The sequence below is a fragment of the Panulirus ornatus genome, chromosome 39, assembly GCF_036320965.1.
Source record: "Panulirus ornatus isolate Po-2019 chromosome 39, ASM3632096v1, whole genome shotgun sequence".
NCBI lineage: Eukaryota > Metazoa > Arthropoda > Malacostraca > Decapoda > Palinuridae > Panulirus > Panulirus ornatus.
The window spans coordinates 11,015,109-11,030,947 of NC_092262.1; the positions used below are offsets into that span (position 1 = coordinate 11,015,109).

A 15,839-nucleotide genomic window follows, 5' to 3' on the forward strand; every position below is an offset into this window, starting at 1 on the left:
TATGAATATAAATTCTAGTTGCACAACTTACATGAATAAATGAACTTAATTAACCCTAAGTGCTGTCCCCATACATATACATTCTACTGGGAAAGGATGGAGCACACATGAATAGATGTTCTCATTTTCCATCCAAATCTGAATAGGATGGTCCCTTGTAGGACTAAATATGGATACCATAAATTAACCACAACTCTAATTAGCCTTGATAAAAATCATAAAGCTCTTCCGTCACTCATTTATCACCACCATCACTAATGTTTTCTTTTTATAATTATCATGACTATCACTAGAAAGAGGATTTTCACATACAAATTTTCAACTAAACATACAGATGATGTAAAATGTTAGTTAATACATGTTACAATACTCGAACATTTCATTTGAAATATGGTATTTTTTCTTTACAGTAATAAATACTTCAAAGTTGGCTAAGGCTTTGAAAATGACAAACTATTGGGATTAAGGCCATAAAGTCATAAATAAAAGGAAATATTTCAGAGCTTGACCAGACTTTTGGGCCATGTACTACCCAAAGTAAGGCCTATTTACATATGATAAAATCAATGTTTTCTAGGGCTTGGTGATATCTTGTTTATTTGGACATCAAGAACATGAAATGTACAGTTTCTGTACAATTCACAGTTTATGGAGACTTTTGCAGTGGACACCCCCTCGAGATGGTTCGCAAAGGGAACAGGTGCCAAAGATACAGAGATAGACAAATAATGTGGTTTCCACTGGGCTACCTACAGTGACCAAATAACTTGATCAAATAAAAAAATTATATCGTTTCAGCTAGGACACCTAAGCTGCCTGAAAAATTTTCAATGATATTTCCGATACACTAGAGTATATAATTTTCACATTCAATATGACTTATGCTACACTACCAATGCTGATCATATAGTTTTTAAAATCATTAAGTTGCTCTTGCATTAAGCTGACATATGATTTTCAAAATCAAATCTATTAATGCTAGTATGCCTAAGGTGGGTATATAATTTTCAAAATACTGTAAATGGTTTCTGATGTTGCAGCATGATCTACAGTGGGATGGGAGCCTAGTATATGTGGAAAGCCTTTTTAAAAACTACCAAGAGTGAAAATGCTCATGAAACAGAGGAACTTCAATTTTCAGGTGTGCAATCTTTCACAAAAATTCTGCCTAGATCAATGACCATTCAGAATTCTTATACTGTCTGATTTTACATCAGTTAAATTATACAAGTCTGTCTACATAAAAATTTGTCATTACCAAAGAAGCACATAAAAGGAAATACATAAAAATCTGTCATTACCAAAGAAGAACACAAAAGGAAATAAAAATGTATTAAGAACATACAATAAATAAAAATACTCACTTGATGATAGAGATACTCAAAGGCATTTGGATCCAAGGCCTTGAGTCGATAAAGAGAATGAGCTCTGAACCGTAGCCGAAACTGCAAGGTAGTGTTTTGTGGCAGACTTGTAATTTTTTTGGACAATCCAACCCAAAAAGTACTGGTGGCATATCGTAGACCAAATAAATGACGACAAAGGGGACTGATCTGAAGCACCTGAGCAGCAGCAACAACAACATCTTCCATGCACTGATCCAAATCTTGAGGAAGGATCAGAGGTAACCAACTACCATAGAAGTTGATGGTCAACATACTTGATACCTAATAAAAACTACTCTGAAAAAGCAGAAATTACATACAAATTACAATTTTAAAATATCAACTTATCTAATACAGCAACAAGCTTATTAACTGTAGAACAGATAAAAGCCTCCAGTAATTAACATTAGACCTCTGGTCTTGAAAGAACAAGGTCAATGGGAAGAGAAAAGGTAGTATAAGAAAAAAAAAAAAAAAATTGTGAATAGATAAGAAGCATAGGTACACAGTGTATGTAGCAAAACTCTTGCCCAATAGTCAAGTTTTTTACTGACAAAATAATGGTGCACCTATACGAGGTCAAAGTTTTAGAAAGTAATTTCACAAGTTCATATATGGGTATGCATCAAGAAAAAAATTCATGGGCAGCAAATGCGGGCAAAATAAGTTACCATCTCTTGGTTTAAATGCTCTGCATCATAAAAGATTTTGCAATTATGAAACCAAATTCACCATCACACTTAAAAAGTAGTAATTTTTCTTGCATATGAAAACACAAACACTGTGCTTAAGGTTTTGCAACACTGATAATGGAGGTACTAAAGTTTCATTTTTACATATTCTATAGCCAAGAAAATGGGAACGAGTTCCATGCAGTGACACACTGAGAATCATAGATGAATTTTAGTATGAAAGCAAAATCTAATAATAATAATAAAAAAAAAAATCAAAATTATCATTTCCAGATGTTCCAGTGATGCCACTTATCACATGGATACACAGAATTTGGTACTTGAGATATTAGGCCCTTTTTTTTTTTTTTTTAGGTGAATTTTGGTTACAGATTCGACACATGCTATCACATGTGCTGCTGTGACTTATGGCACACACTAAATACAGTATATGGAAAAAAAAAGAAAGAAGGGGGGGACCAGAATAAACCTGCCATGCAAAAAATAATTTCTTATCAGACCTGAAAATACGGTAATTCATTGGAATATACACAACAGGAATATGTGGCTAAGAATTATGTCACCGCCTGCAATAAGTATAAAAGATAAGCAAGACTGGTTATACACAGCACTTTAATCCTTTAGTAGGAGGGTATTCCACAAATTATACTAAATTTGTTTTAAATGGTGAACGTTCAGGGTCTTGCCCATGGTCAGGTGAACTACTATTTTTCAAGTAATCCTCAGTGACCTCAATATAATGGCATTCTGAATGGTCAGGAACTCTCTTTTTTCTAAAGTTTAAAAAAAAGACAAGGCTAATTTAGCTAGTTTAGTGTAGTCTTCATTCACCCTATCATCATCCCACCTACCTACAGGTTCGGTATGGCTGGGTAACATTACAAATGACTACGCAACAAGGAGTGAGCATGGATTACTATCATGTGGAGTGACTCTTAAGCTGGGTTAGGGAAAGACAGTCAATGGAAATAATGTGTACCAATCTCTGATTCCCTGTAATTTGGTTATACTCATCTCTAGAATAATATATACACCTTGTGATTTGCTATAAATATAGAGATAGTAATATGTATAACCAAAATTCACCTTTAATATGTGCAAAGTTCAGTGAAGTTTTATTCTCATTACTGTATGACCCCATGTGTCACCCATGAGAAATATGCAGTCAGATGTTTTCCAAAGTGTTAATCTGCATTAACGGTAAAAGAGAGAAAGCCCTAAACCAACAGAACTGGGTAATGCAGGGTTCCATGCTTAGTACATGAAATCTGAAAATAAAACTAGGCAAGATTACCGTTTTCACACTTTACAGAGTAAACCAGTCAATGGAGACCCTTAATGAAACAAATTCTATAGCTAAATCTGGTTATGTTACATTTATAGGTTACATAATATAATGTTGCTACAGAATAATCTACAACTCAAACAGTATGAGAATCTTTGATTTTGGAGTGTCAAACAGTATTCAAATTGCAGTACTAAGCAAAAAATGAAATATGGGACCTCTGATAAGATCTGGTTCAAAATATCATCGATCACAATGGTCTCTGGAAAGCTTGTAAAAGAAAAATTTCATCTCGGCTTTGTGTTACATAGAGAACTTTCAATAAAATGCTTTTAAACACTGACTATTCTGGATATTTCATGCGTCCTCAGTCTAGCAATTTTCAATAAATTCAGAAAATCAAATTTTTTGTCCTTGTATTCATATTTTTCTGGAAAAAAAGGAATTACACGAGTGAATATAGTAACAAGTTGCTAACACATGTAGTGAAATCATCAAATGATTAAATATTCCAGCTGCAACTCTTAGATGTACAATGTGACCCCTTACAGCATAATACATATGCTAAGCAACCATAATACAATTCCCAAAAATACACAATTATTTACATTAATTCACATTTAAAAACCCAGGACTTTCTCAAAGTCATGGTGTTAACCAGGACCTCTCTTTCTAAAGACTTCTGCCCGAGGTTGCACTAGGAGACGTGGACTCCTTTGGAGCGAGAAATTCTTTGATGATACTGTACTCCCACTGATATAACTTTACCAAAGGTGACTTTTCAGATGCAGCAAAACCTCAAGCAGGCAATTTGATAACCCTACATTACTTATATCCATCTACAATATTCATGCAATTCTAAATCTATATACAAATCCTTAGCCATATGGGTAGTGAATAATGTAATCCCCACAGAATCTTGATGGTTTGTATAAGCTAAGGATGTAGAAACAAAGATGCCAGAACTATAGATGCTTCCTGATACACTAATTCCCTGCAAACTTCATCCAGAAATTTCAGATACCCCCAAATTGTAAACGACACGCAGTCACCTGCCAGATATCACATCACATACACAGTACGTCAGCAGTCAATGGGTTGGGGGATACATTAATTCATGGGCTGATTAATGAAAATTGTCATGCAATTTGTGTCACAAGGTACAATAAATTCTAAAAGAGACATCGAAATCTGTAGTATTGTCGTTTATATAGGTTTGGTCTGCCTTGCCTTGGTTAGGTTATGTCAAGCTAAGTTAGGAATTATATGTCTGGGCTCTTATTTGTTGCATTAAAATCTAACCTCCATATGGAAATTATTTCACATTCAACTTTGCATGTTCCATCTCAATACACAAATCAATTTTTCTTAAAGAAAAATCATGGTAAATACCAATAAATTGTTAATTTCATTAGGGGAAAAAAACAAGTCAATTTACACTTAAATGAACAGTTCGGCACATGCTAGTTAATGAATATCATTCCCTATCTTATTCCATATCACTTACCAAAATATAAGAGCTGGAATTCTCTCTTGCCACATTAACTACTGTTGGAACACAACACCACGCACCACACCAAGTCTAACCTAAACCAACACTATTACCGGTTGCTGCCGGTCCACTAGATCCACAAACTGTTACAAACACACTGAAATCACTTTCATTACCCAACAACACGTAATTGGGACTGTGCCTCTCCGGATAAAATGCTTTTCCCCGTTTGATGACTTGCCTAAGTTGACCACAGGAAAATGATTGGGGGGTGGCCCCCATCTCGAACCTATTTGCACCACATTCTCAACTTAGTAATGACTTGACAGGTCACTGTTGCACAACGATTACGAATGCCTACCGATGACAACTGCAGATGACATGCTCTACGTCATAGTATAACTTAATTTCATAGTAATCAGCATCGGTGGCTTCACAAGGCCACCACCAACACTGCCTCCTTGCTACACGGCCACAACCCCGATTTTCGGGAATGATTATTTACTTCTCTCCAATGGTCCTTTATATACCTTACACTGCCATGGATTAAACCATCTCATTTTCTAGTATAAATTAACGTGGTTTTCTTTAATAATAATTCATTTCTAGATACATTTCCGTTATCAACAAAACGCAAATAGTTTTTAATATTGGTTTATACACATCGATGTCTACATTCAACTAATGTTTAACATCAACAATACTTTCAGGGTCAAGTGTTGTTCTAGAATGGACACTGCTAATTCATTATTAATCAAATGAAAATATTACAGCTACATAATTACGTAAAATAAAACAGGGTGGTGAGGGAGACCAGTGACCCACCTACAATTACCGTTAGCTCGTTCATGCACCATGAAGATACAACGGAAATCAAACCAAGTAACGAAAATGGTGTTAAAAGAAATACATTGAATTAGAACGCAAAGTAATTTTTTTCCTGATTTTGTGCAGTGTGGGCGTGCCAGCAAGCCACCAGTCAGCTGATATATCTTTTTTTTTTCCGGGATTGACCCTGATGGATTACGTACAAGCCATACACTACACACACACCATATTTCGCAGGCACAAGCCACCTCATATCAACGGCCAACCATTTCAATCAAAAAGTTTCCAAATCCCAACACCAGCACAAGGGCGTGTACATCCTTTCAGCGACGTGCCACCAGTATACAAACTGAACTGACTGTCCATAGGGAGTGTGTGTGTGTGAGGGAGGGAGACGATATGCCGTTAATTGAGGGGGGGGGGGGTTTGTTGGGGGGTGAGGGGTTGTTTGGCCCGGGTAGCCAAATGCGCGATCATCTACTCTGTTATATTGTCTTGATTATCAATTTTCTTAGTAAGTCTGGCTGATAATAGGATGTGCTTTAAAATAATCTCACTTGGGGAAAGGATTGAAGTTATCAATATCAGCCATTAGGACCAATTCGCTAACATTACGGGTTAACAATCGAACGAGGGGGGTAAAATGGAACTGGGTGTGTTATGGTCTACAGAGTGATCGCTTCCTTGCCAATGTTAAGCAACAGCTTACTGTGGTCTGGCCAATCACATTTAACGCTGTTATTATTCCCAATTTGCTAATAATTTGGCCTACTTTTAATTAATGTCTTATTAACAGTGTGTGATTACAATGGAAGACCATTAAAAGCACTGTTGACCACTGGGATCACATACGTAATGCCCTTGCTAATATAAACTACAGACACTTTCACAGAATGATCATGTACAGAAAAGAAAAAAAAATTAATATAGCTCTCAGCGTAGGTAGACTATCAATGATTAGATTCTCTATCACAAGAAATGGCAATTTGCTTTCCTTTTCCCATCCAATATGGTCATGAGGAAATCAACAACGTATCTAAGCAAGATTTGTGGAAGGTTATTGAGACAAGTTAGAATCTCACTCTCCAAGTTATTCGCAAGTTACTGGGAACGGAATTAAAGGAACATCTCATAGCTAGACCAAATTTGTCCATTAAAATTACTTTCAGCATCTTGGAAAACATTATTGGAAACGCACAAGGTCTTTTAAGTCGTGCAAGATTTTACGAGAAAGGGTAAGCTAAGACTTGAGATCTGGTAATTTCCTCTGATAATTTCTTCAATGGGAACTTTGGCGAATAAGGAATTCACAGCTAAACAAAGTAATATTCTTAGTTTTGTTTACAAAATCTTCACTATTTGCAACAAGTGATGGAGATATTTTTCTTTGAACATGACTAAGGTGTTTACCTATCCATTTGGACAATTCGTAACCAGAAGAATTAACGGAAGAGATAATCAATCTAAGGGGAAATCCATCTTTGAGAGTTTAAAGACCATAAAATATAAGGACAGGATTAACCATCTCTACTGACTTTAAATGTTCCGGTGCTTCTTTAAAAATGATTTGAATCATTTGTTGGCCACTGCGATTCAAACTACGAACCGACTAGTTATATCCGATTCTGTAATATGAATCATCTTTGTCTTGAGATTTTCAATGACTTTCAGACACCTATGTGGCACGTCACTATACTTAGAAATGTTATCACTGGCCAAGGTACTCGCAGAATTGAACCGAGATTAGGACACATTCCTGGTTGGTGATATTAGCGAATTTTACAATAGATACTGGAGGTTTCGGACGTAAAGCATGTGCGGATTTTAACGTGAAACAGCCCTCCCTATTCCATTACTCTCTTCTTTTCTCTTAGTGAACATCCTCTCTTAATTCAGGCCTGTGCAACATTGCATACTGATAAAGCAGTAACAAGGTTCGAGTTCAGTCATGCCAAAACACATTTACTACATACATCTCTATATATCTTACCTGTTTCATTTCATTCGAAATCTATTTCAAAATCAAACCTCGAACATTTCCTTATCACTCACAGCATTTCCGTGCAGCCTGCAATAACACAAGCATGTTGGGGTTAACCATATCTTCCAATCAATAATGGAGAACCCTACACGTCCATCACAAGATCAGCTTCTCAAAACACACTGGGTGGGTTGTGTACGTTCTACAGTTATTACCAAGGCAGTGAATTCAAATATAATCTTAGATTATTACAGTCTCTTGATAGTCGTTGTTAAAGCTAACATTTCTCATGTTGAGACCATAACATTAATATAACTATTTAAGGAATGAAGTAAACTCTACTGCACATGTGAAGTATTACAAGACACGATTGTTGGAAATCTTTAATTATAATATTTCTTTATTTCATTACTTACACTAAGCCTTGTATACTCTCGCAAAAAAAAAAAAAAAGTTTCTTACGTAAACTATCTCGTATATTCTTGATGTGGTTATAATTATCAAACTAAAAAACAAAAGACACACGAGTTTTTGAAACTGAATGAGCACCATGAACTGGCATGGCACACGTCCTGTTCCTGATTTGTGTTCAATTAAAAAAATTTGTCTAAAAAGGTTGTTTGTTTTAATTTCTAGATATGTAACGTGTTCTACAAGAGCTGTTTAAGTGTTTATCAAGTTATCCGAGGTTGATTTGCCAGGTCGAGTGTGTGGAAAGATGAAAACTAGTACACACTCACAAGAGTCCTCCTCCTGCCGTCCGTATACCTAAGGACGGCTCGATCCACCATGTGACGCCCGGTCTGCCCCCGAGACACACAATCACCCATAACGGATTACCGATATTCCAAGAAAAGAATAAAAAAAAGTACAAGTAATGCCCACATTTCTCTTAACAAAAACCATTAGCGAGGTAGCGCAAAGAAACATACGAAAGAATGGCCCAACCCATCCACATGTACATAAACGCCCACACACGCACTTATACATACCTGTACATTTCAACGTATACATACACAGACACACATATATACACATGTGCATATTGATATTTGCTGCCTTCATCCATTCTCGTCGCCACCCCACCACATGAAATGGCACCCCTATCCCCCCGCGTGCGCTAGATAAATAAAACTGAAATGAAGATGAGAACATTGCGAACAGTATTTCTGACACTGGGAAAAGTTAAAAAAAAAAAAATCAACCTATGAAAATGACAAGTTATTACAGTCTTGAGATGAGCGCCATATATTTTGACAAATGTTAAAATCTTTCAAAAATGAATGGGAGAAGACTTTCAAGGAGATATACATGACGTGTTTAAAACGATGTTCTCGAACATTCTGGTCTTCCTGGAAGATTTGCATGAATCTAACGCTGCTACCAATTACATTAACTCTCCTCCCATGTCACAAGTCTTATATGGAATAGGGGGTAGTAATGACTTCGGGGGTCACCAAATTACTCCCTGGCTCCCGACCTAAGGTATAAACCAAAATGTTATGGGGTTTTCAAAGGTCAACAGAGAGAAGGAAAGGGCAGGCATTCCCCAAGTCGGCTTGATTTTATTCCTGCGGTGCCCTGGATCAAGGAGGAGTCACTCGCCAGGCATGATCGGGCAAGACAAAACCCACAGTCTACCTCAAATCAGTCTGTGATCTGTGGCTCGTGATGTCGTCAACTTGCAAGATGCGGAAAGGTCGCCGAAGATCGAGTTGGCACACACACACACACACACGCCCCTCTCTGCGTCCTGACCGAGACCTTGATATGCCACGTGGGGGGGAGACGACACCAGGGGGACGTCAAACTGGTACACGCAATAGTCTGGCTTGTCTGTGTGTGTGTGTGTGTGTGTGATGGACAATGGAGTGATCCTCATGAACAAAGGGCTATTTTATCCGCCGTCACACACTAAGAAAGAGCTGGTCTGGTCGAAACGTCTTCAGGACGGATGTCTAACTACATGGCCGACTGGTGGATTTTATACCGTCAGGAGGAAGACGAAGGACTTACATCAACTCAAACCAAATTCATTTCCGGCGGAAAGAAGGGGATAAAGTGTGCAAGGTGTAAACACTCCCTCGTCTGAAATCTACACCCCGAAGCCTCGGAACTCTCTACCTACATGTCTTTTCCCAATAACTGACGTGTCCCACATTTTAAACGACACAGGTTTTCCCACTTCATCCAAAAATAAATCGTAAATACTTTTCCTCGTCCTTTCTTTTCCTTTCATAATCATTAATATATTTCAGTTATTCGTCCATTTTTTTCTTTTCATAATCCTTAATATACCTCAATTATTCGTCCCTTTTTTTTCCTTTCATAATACTCAATATATTTCAATTATGGTCCGGCCTCGATGGGCACTGGCGTCCGTGACTGGAACCTGCTGGTCCTAACACAAAAACCTACACTCGTACTATCTATCATTTCCGTGTTTAGCCAAAATAGACGACATGCTGCCTAAGTCTCATCTCTCTCAACACACAAAAGGTCATAAGGTTTAAACCTACATTATTTACAATTGACGCTAACGACCTTTATAACGTCATTAGCAGTGGTCAGGCCTAACTATATAGCCATGAAACACTGTCGAAATCTGATCCCCATCGTCAAAGGAAGCGAGTTTTGACACCCACCCTGCTATATAACACTCAAAATCTATCAGCAAGTCGTGTACGGCTTGACGTAGTAGTGTGACAACACTTGAGAGACCTGAGAGTAATAATAATAACAATAATAATATGAAAGCGACATTAGCGCCAACTTTTCTCGCGCCTTGACGAAATTCTTTACACCATCTGCTGTGGACTTAAGACAGTTGCTTTACACCATCTGCTGTGGACTTAAGACAGTCTACATAAAGCTCGGTGATCACTTTAGTCAGAAGCATTTTTGTGTCATGTATATATGATGGGAGTCATCTGGAAGAACTGATACAACCCTAAAGGTAGCTTACATGACCTACCATCCACATTATTAAAAGGAATATCAGATAAAAAAGTTGATGGCAAAAAAGTTATCTTGTCATTTATATATATATCAAATGCCATGCTCGAACTTGACGGTGTTACATAACACACGTACTTGAGAGAGGCTGCTGTGGTGTGTAAATTTCCACCAGCTAACTCCACACACACACACAAACACAGCCCAGACCACCGGCAATTTGTATCCTTAGGATAATCATTGCAATTTGGCTTAGTATTCACAAGACGCATCTTCTTCCTATATATATATATATATATATATATATATATATATATATATATATATATATATATATTTGCTCTTGTAATTACGCTTCCGTGTCGAACGCTACACTGAGGTAATCAGTTTCTATAGTCGAGTTTTTCGCCCTCACACACACACACTGAAGACGACGAACACTCACATTCATAGTCATATACACCCAAGCCCAGTCTTCGTTCCATGGGAGTGTGCAACGTTCGGGTTGTGGGTTCTTATGGCGGAAATACGAGTGCGTGTGTGGAAGTCAAACGTTGGTACGCAACAGACTGAGCCACGGTCGCTACTTGGAGAGCAACATTGAACTTGACCGAAATGATCCAAAGTGTACGTGTGAAGCTGCAGCTGAGGAGGACACATCACGGACGAGTTCTCGACACGGACACTGGCAGCTGTCTGCTACGTTAGATCCATTGTGGATACAGCTACGCTACGCATCAGGTGTGTGTGTGTGTGTTGGCAAGAGTTTCAAAAAATATATCTAATGGTCATCGACGGGTGGATACTGATTCAACGAAGAATCTGTGGATACCAGATGTCAGAGAGGGTGGATAGTACTGGAGGTGTTTGAGGAAGGGTAGAGTGCACTGGACGTGTGGCAGGGAAGGTGGAGGTGTTTGAGGGAGGGTACAGCGCACTGGAGGTGCGTCTGGAAATATGGAGGTGTTTGAGGGAGGGTGGATGGTAATGGAGGTGTCTGAGGGAGGGTAGAGTGCACTGGACGTGTGGCAGGGAAGGTGGAGGTGTTTGAGGGAGGGTACAGCGCACTGGAGGTGCGTCTGGAAATATGGAGGTGTTTGAGGGAGGGTGGATGGTAATGGAGGTGTCTGAGGGAGGGTAGAGTGCACTGGACGTGTGGCAGGGAAGGTGGAGGTGTTTGAGGGAGGGTAGAGCGCACTGGAGGTGCGTCTGGAAATATGGAGGTGTTTCAGGGAGGATGTAGGGCCCTGGGGGAGGGGGTTCAGGGACAATGGAGGGCATTTTGAGAGATGTTTCAAGGGAGTCGGAGGATACTGAAGGTGTTTCAAGACGGGGGTTGAGGCTGGTGCAGGTGTTGTGGGCAGGACGGAGGCGTCTGGCGTGTGGACAGCCATCAAGATGGATAACAATGGCCCCGTGATAACTCCAGCCAGCAGCTTCTTCCATCCTAACACCATGGGGTCGTCCGTCTCCACTCTTACCATTGTGGCGGAGGCATTTCCTGTTGAAACCTTTGATGTCTATGACAGCCCTCGCCAACATTGTTCTTTCTTCAAGTTCTTTCCAAACGTCTTGCTGCTGAAGGACAGAAATATGATTTTTTCCCCCCGCCCTCCCTCGCTACCTGTCCTTTACATTCGTCCATCGGTTCCCTTCTGCCATTGTGCTCCAACAATGAGCTTGGCGCAATACCAGACGCCTGAAGGCCACTAACCTCTCACACGGGAGCCCATCGGATGGGCAAAAGGCAACGGCGGCAGGGCTTGGCTTGCCAGAGAGCGGCGTCTCCACTGATGATGAACTCAAGAAGATGGAACCCACATCGGATCCAGCTTGAGATGAAACCAACTCGTGATAAAATAGGAATTATCCGAAATATTTCTTATTTTCTTAAAGGAATGAATGTTAAGGGTACTGAAGGTCTGTGTCTATATCTGACGCCCGTTACCTGCCTTCTGGGAAACACCGTGAAAACATTACAATTACCTTCCCTCCTCAACCGAGACAAGAGTGAATGTTATGGTATCGCTTGCATTTAGTTGCTTAAAAAAAGGTTTGTTCGCCGACTGCGCTGACAAGGTCTGGCCACTTCCTCCCACCGCACGAAACCAAAAGGAAAATGAAATGTTTTCTGTGTATTTCGAGAATACTAAACGTAAATTCTGGCGCTTTGATAAGGTTTTTCAGATGTTTTCTTTTCCTGATAGTTTCGAATAACTGTTGCCCCAACTTTTCCATCACCATAACCGTCCTCAACTCACTCTCTATGTTAGTCGAGACGGTAGGGAAAGCAGAGACCCTAATCAAGGCCATCTTATTAACGCTATATATATATATATATATATATATATATATATATATATATATATATATATATATATATCCCTGGGGATAGGGGATGAAGAATACTTCCCACGTATTCCCTGCGTGTCGTAGAAGGCGACTAAAGGGAGGGAGCGGGGGGCTGGAAATCCTCCCCTCTCGTTTTTGATTTTCCAAAAGAACAGAGAAGGGGGCCAAGTGAGGATTTCCCTCAAAGGCTCAGTCCTCTTTGCTTGACGCGACCTCGCTGACGCGCGAGATGGCGAAAAGTAAAATATATACACACACACACATATATATATATATATATATATATATATATATATATATATATATATATATATATATATCCTAGCGTGAGCCACGTAGTCATTTCATCGACCAACCCCTAAGGGTGGATGAACAGCTGGGTTGACTTATTCGAAGATACAAATACTGCTCTAAATCACACGCTCTCCCGCCCTAAATCACACCTACAAGGCATCATGTGTGTGTGTGTGTGTTGGCAAGCGTTTCAAAAAAACACGAGCACGCCAGTTATTTCTCTGGTGCCCCTACACTGACTTAACCAAAGGATCCTCCTATTGTAGTAACTTGAACTTACTGGGAAACTATGAATGACAAGGTCTGACCATATAATGTAATGACAGTGCCCAGAGGGGTCAATATATATGTACTGGCGTCAAATCCGTCCATTTCAACATGTTCCGTTCGCTACATCCACTTCTTTCCACGCGCCATTTATCAATTACACCAATATATAAGTTTTGCCCGGTCATTTCTTCTTATATTATTAATCTGTATCTTTACTTCGATCGTTCATGCCGGGCTGACAGGATGGAAACAACCCGCACAGGTAAATGGCAACCCACACTTCTAAGGTGATCTCAAGGTTTTTCGAAAGCAGGTCTCATGACGCTGGGTAGAGAGAGAGAGAGATCCAGGCCAATCACAGAATACATCTTGGTCATGACGTATTTCACATGAGCTTTTGATGTTGATTTATATACACATATATCTCTAATGTGACAACAAAAATTCCCAAGCCCAAGGACAGTAGAAGTAAAATCTGGGGCAATTCAGTTTGGCAGCCAGGGAGTGTCTGCCATCAGGGCAGCCAGGGAGTGTCTACCATCAGGGCAGCCAGGGAGTGTCTACCATCAGGGCAGCCAGGGAGTGTCTACCATCAGGGCAGCCAGGGAGTGTCTGCCATCAGGGCAGCCAGGGAGTGTCTGCCATCAGGGCAGCCAGGGAGTGTCTGCCATCAGGGCAGCCAGGGAGTGTCTGCCATCAGGGCAGCCAGGGAGTGTCTGCCATCAGGGCAGCCAGGGAGTGTCTGCCATCAGGGCAGCCAGGGAGTGTCTGCCATCAGGGCAGCCAGGGAGTGTCTGCCATCAGGGCAGCCAGGGAGTGTCTGCCATCAGGGCAGCCAGGGAGTGTCTGCCATCAGGGCAGCCAGGGAGTGTCTGCCATCAGGGCAGCCAGGGAGTGTCTACCATCAGGGCAGCCAGGGAGTGTCTACCATCAGGGCAGCCAGGGAGTGTCTACAATCGTGGAAAATATGCCTGGCCAGGGAAGGAGGGAGGGAGTGAGGGCGCGAGTGATGTATTAGTTGTACTTTAGATTCAGCCAGTGTCTCGCTGAGCCACCCATTCGGCATCTCTACATCACCCGTTGTTCACCTCAACATCTACCCTCAATCACAGTTTCCTTGTGAGGTCTTCAACGACGCGTTGATGATTACCAGGTAAAGCCTATGGTGGGTGGCAGGTAGATCAGTCAATAAGGATATGCGGTTAGAAAGTATAATCATATATTCTCAGGTGTCGATCTATTCATGGTTTTATTTATATCACACTAGATGGCAACGACCACGAATTTTTTCCCCCCTCTCGCCTCCTTTTTTGTGTGTTTTTTTTGTCTAGGACAGACGTAGTTGATATTCACAGCGGGTAAAACTGTATCTGGGATTAGGCCGCGGTGAAATCATACTGCTGCTTTTGTTAACGTGCTTTTGCTCAAGAGCGATCCTGAACCAACCTTTGAACACAGTACGACCCATATAAACAAAACGACGCGTTGGTACGAACGCCAGAGAGAGGGAGGCCGAAGCCACTGGCCTGCGTCCCTTACCTAAGGGGGTTAGGTTAGGCTCGGGGACGCGAGCGACCATACCCAAGTGTCGTGCCGGCGTGCCCAAGGGTTGTAAGGTAACCATCAATGAGCTACTCAGAAGTGTGTTTCGAAGAAGGCTGCCTCATCACACCTGTGTTGGCACAAGAGACTTTCCTTCATTCTGGTGTCGATTTTACTAGTTTCAAATGCCTTTGTGACTCGACAGCAAGACCTAAAGGATGGGTGTTGTTACTGTTACTCAAGAGGTAAAAATATTTTGTCCCAACGTATAAAGACAAGGAAAATAAAAAAATATACAGGACTTGTAGAAAAAAAATATGACAATGGGAAAGCAATACTCGAGTGTATGTTTACTTGGAGGAGACAATGTACCCGCCTTGTCTCTTATGTATGAAGCATACATATGTCTGATGTTTGTATCTCAGATAATAAACATAACCTATCTAGTTTCGAGACTTGCATTCATTATCATTAACGAAGGCAGGAATGCATTTTGGGAGGAGGTTTACTTGACCGTTTTAATGCAAGGGACCGAATCTTTTGTGCACATTTTAGTTTCCAGACTTGAATTGTTCTCTATTATCATTATCAATGACGTAAATGCGTTTATTTAAGGTATGCACTTTGGGAGGAGGTTAACGAATTTATGACCGTTCAGATGGGAGGGATTGAAACTCTGGTGCTGGGGTACCTGAATACAAGGGTGAGATGTGCGACGACTTAGATCATACGTGGACAAAGGGGGGGTCACCATTATAGATGG

The 15,839-nt window shown here is 40.3% G+C and overlaps 1 protein-coding gene across 3 annotated transcripts in view; it reads right to left on the reverse strand.

Annotated features, from left to right (window-relative positions):
- hop (tyrosine-protein kinase hopscotch) overlaps positions 1 to 15,839 on the reverse strand; it is a 179,597-nt gene that overhangs the window by 73,210 nt on the left and 90,548 nt on the right. Inside the window, exons 1-2 of one of the 3 annotated variants that reach the window (XM_071685056.1) lie at positions 4,870 to 6,024; positions 1,365 to 1,682 (exon numbers count right to left, since the gene is read on the reverse strand). In XM_071685056.1, coding sequence (XP_071541157.1) covers positions 1,365 to 1,658 — 294 coding nt within the window. In that variant the 5' untranslated portion in view covers positions 1,659 to 1,682; positions 4,870 to 6,024. Of the gene's footprint in view, positions 1 to 1,364; positions 1,683 to 4,869; positions 6,025 to 15,839 lie in introns of those variants that run through there. The other 2 variants (XM_071685055.1, XM_071685057.1) reach the window with 2 other exon arrangements.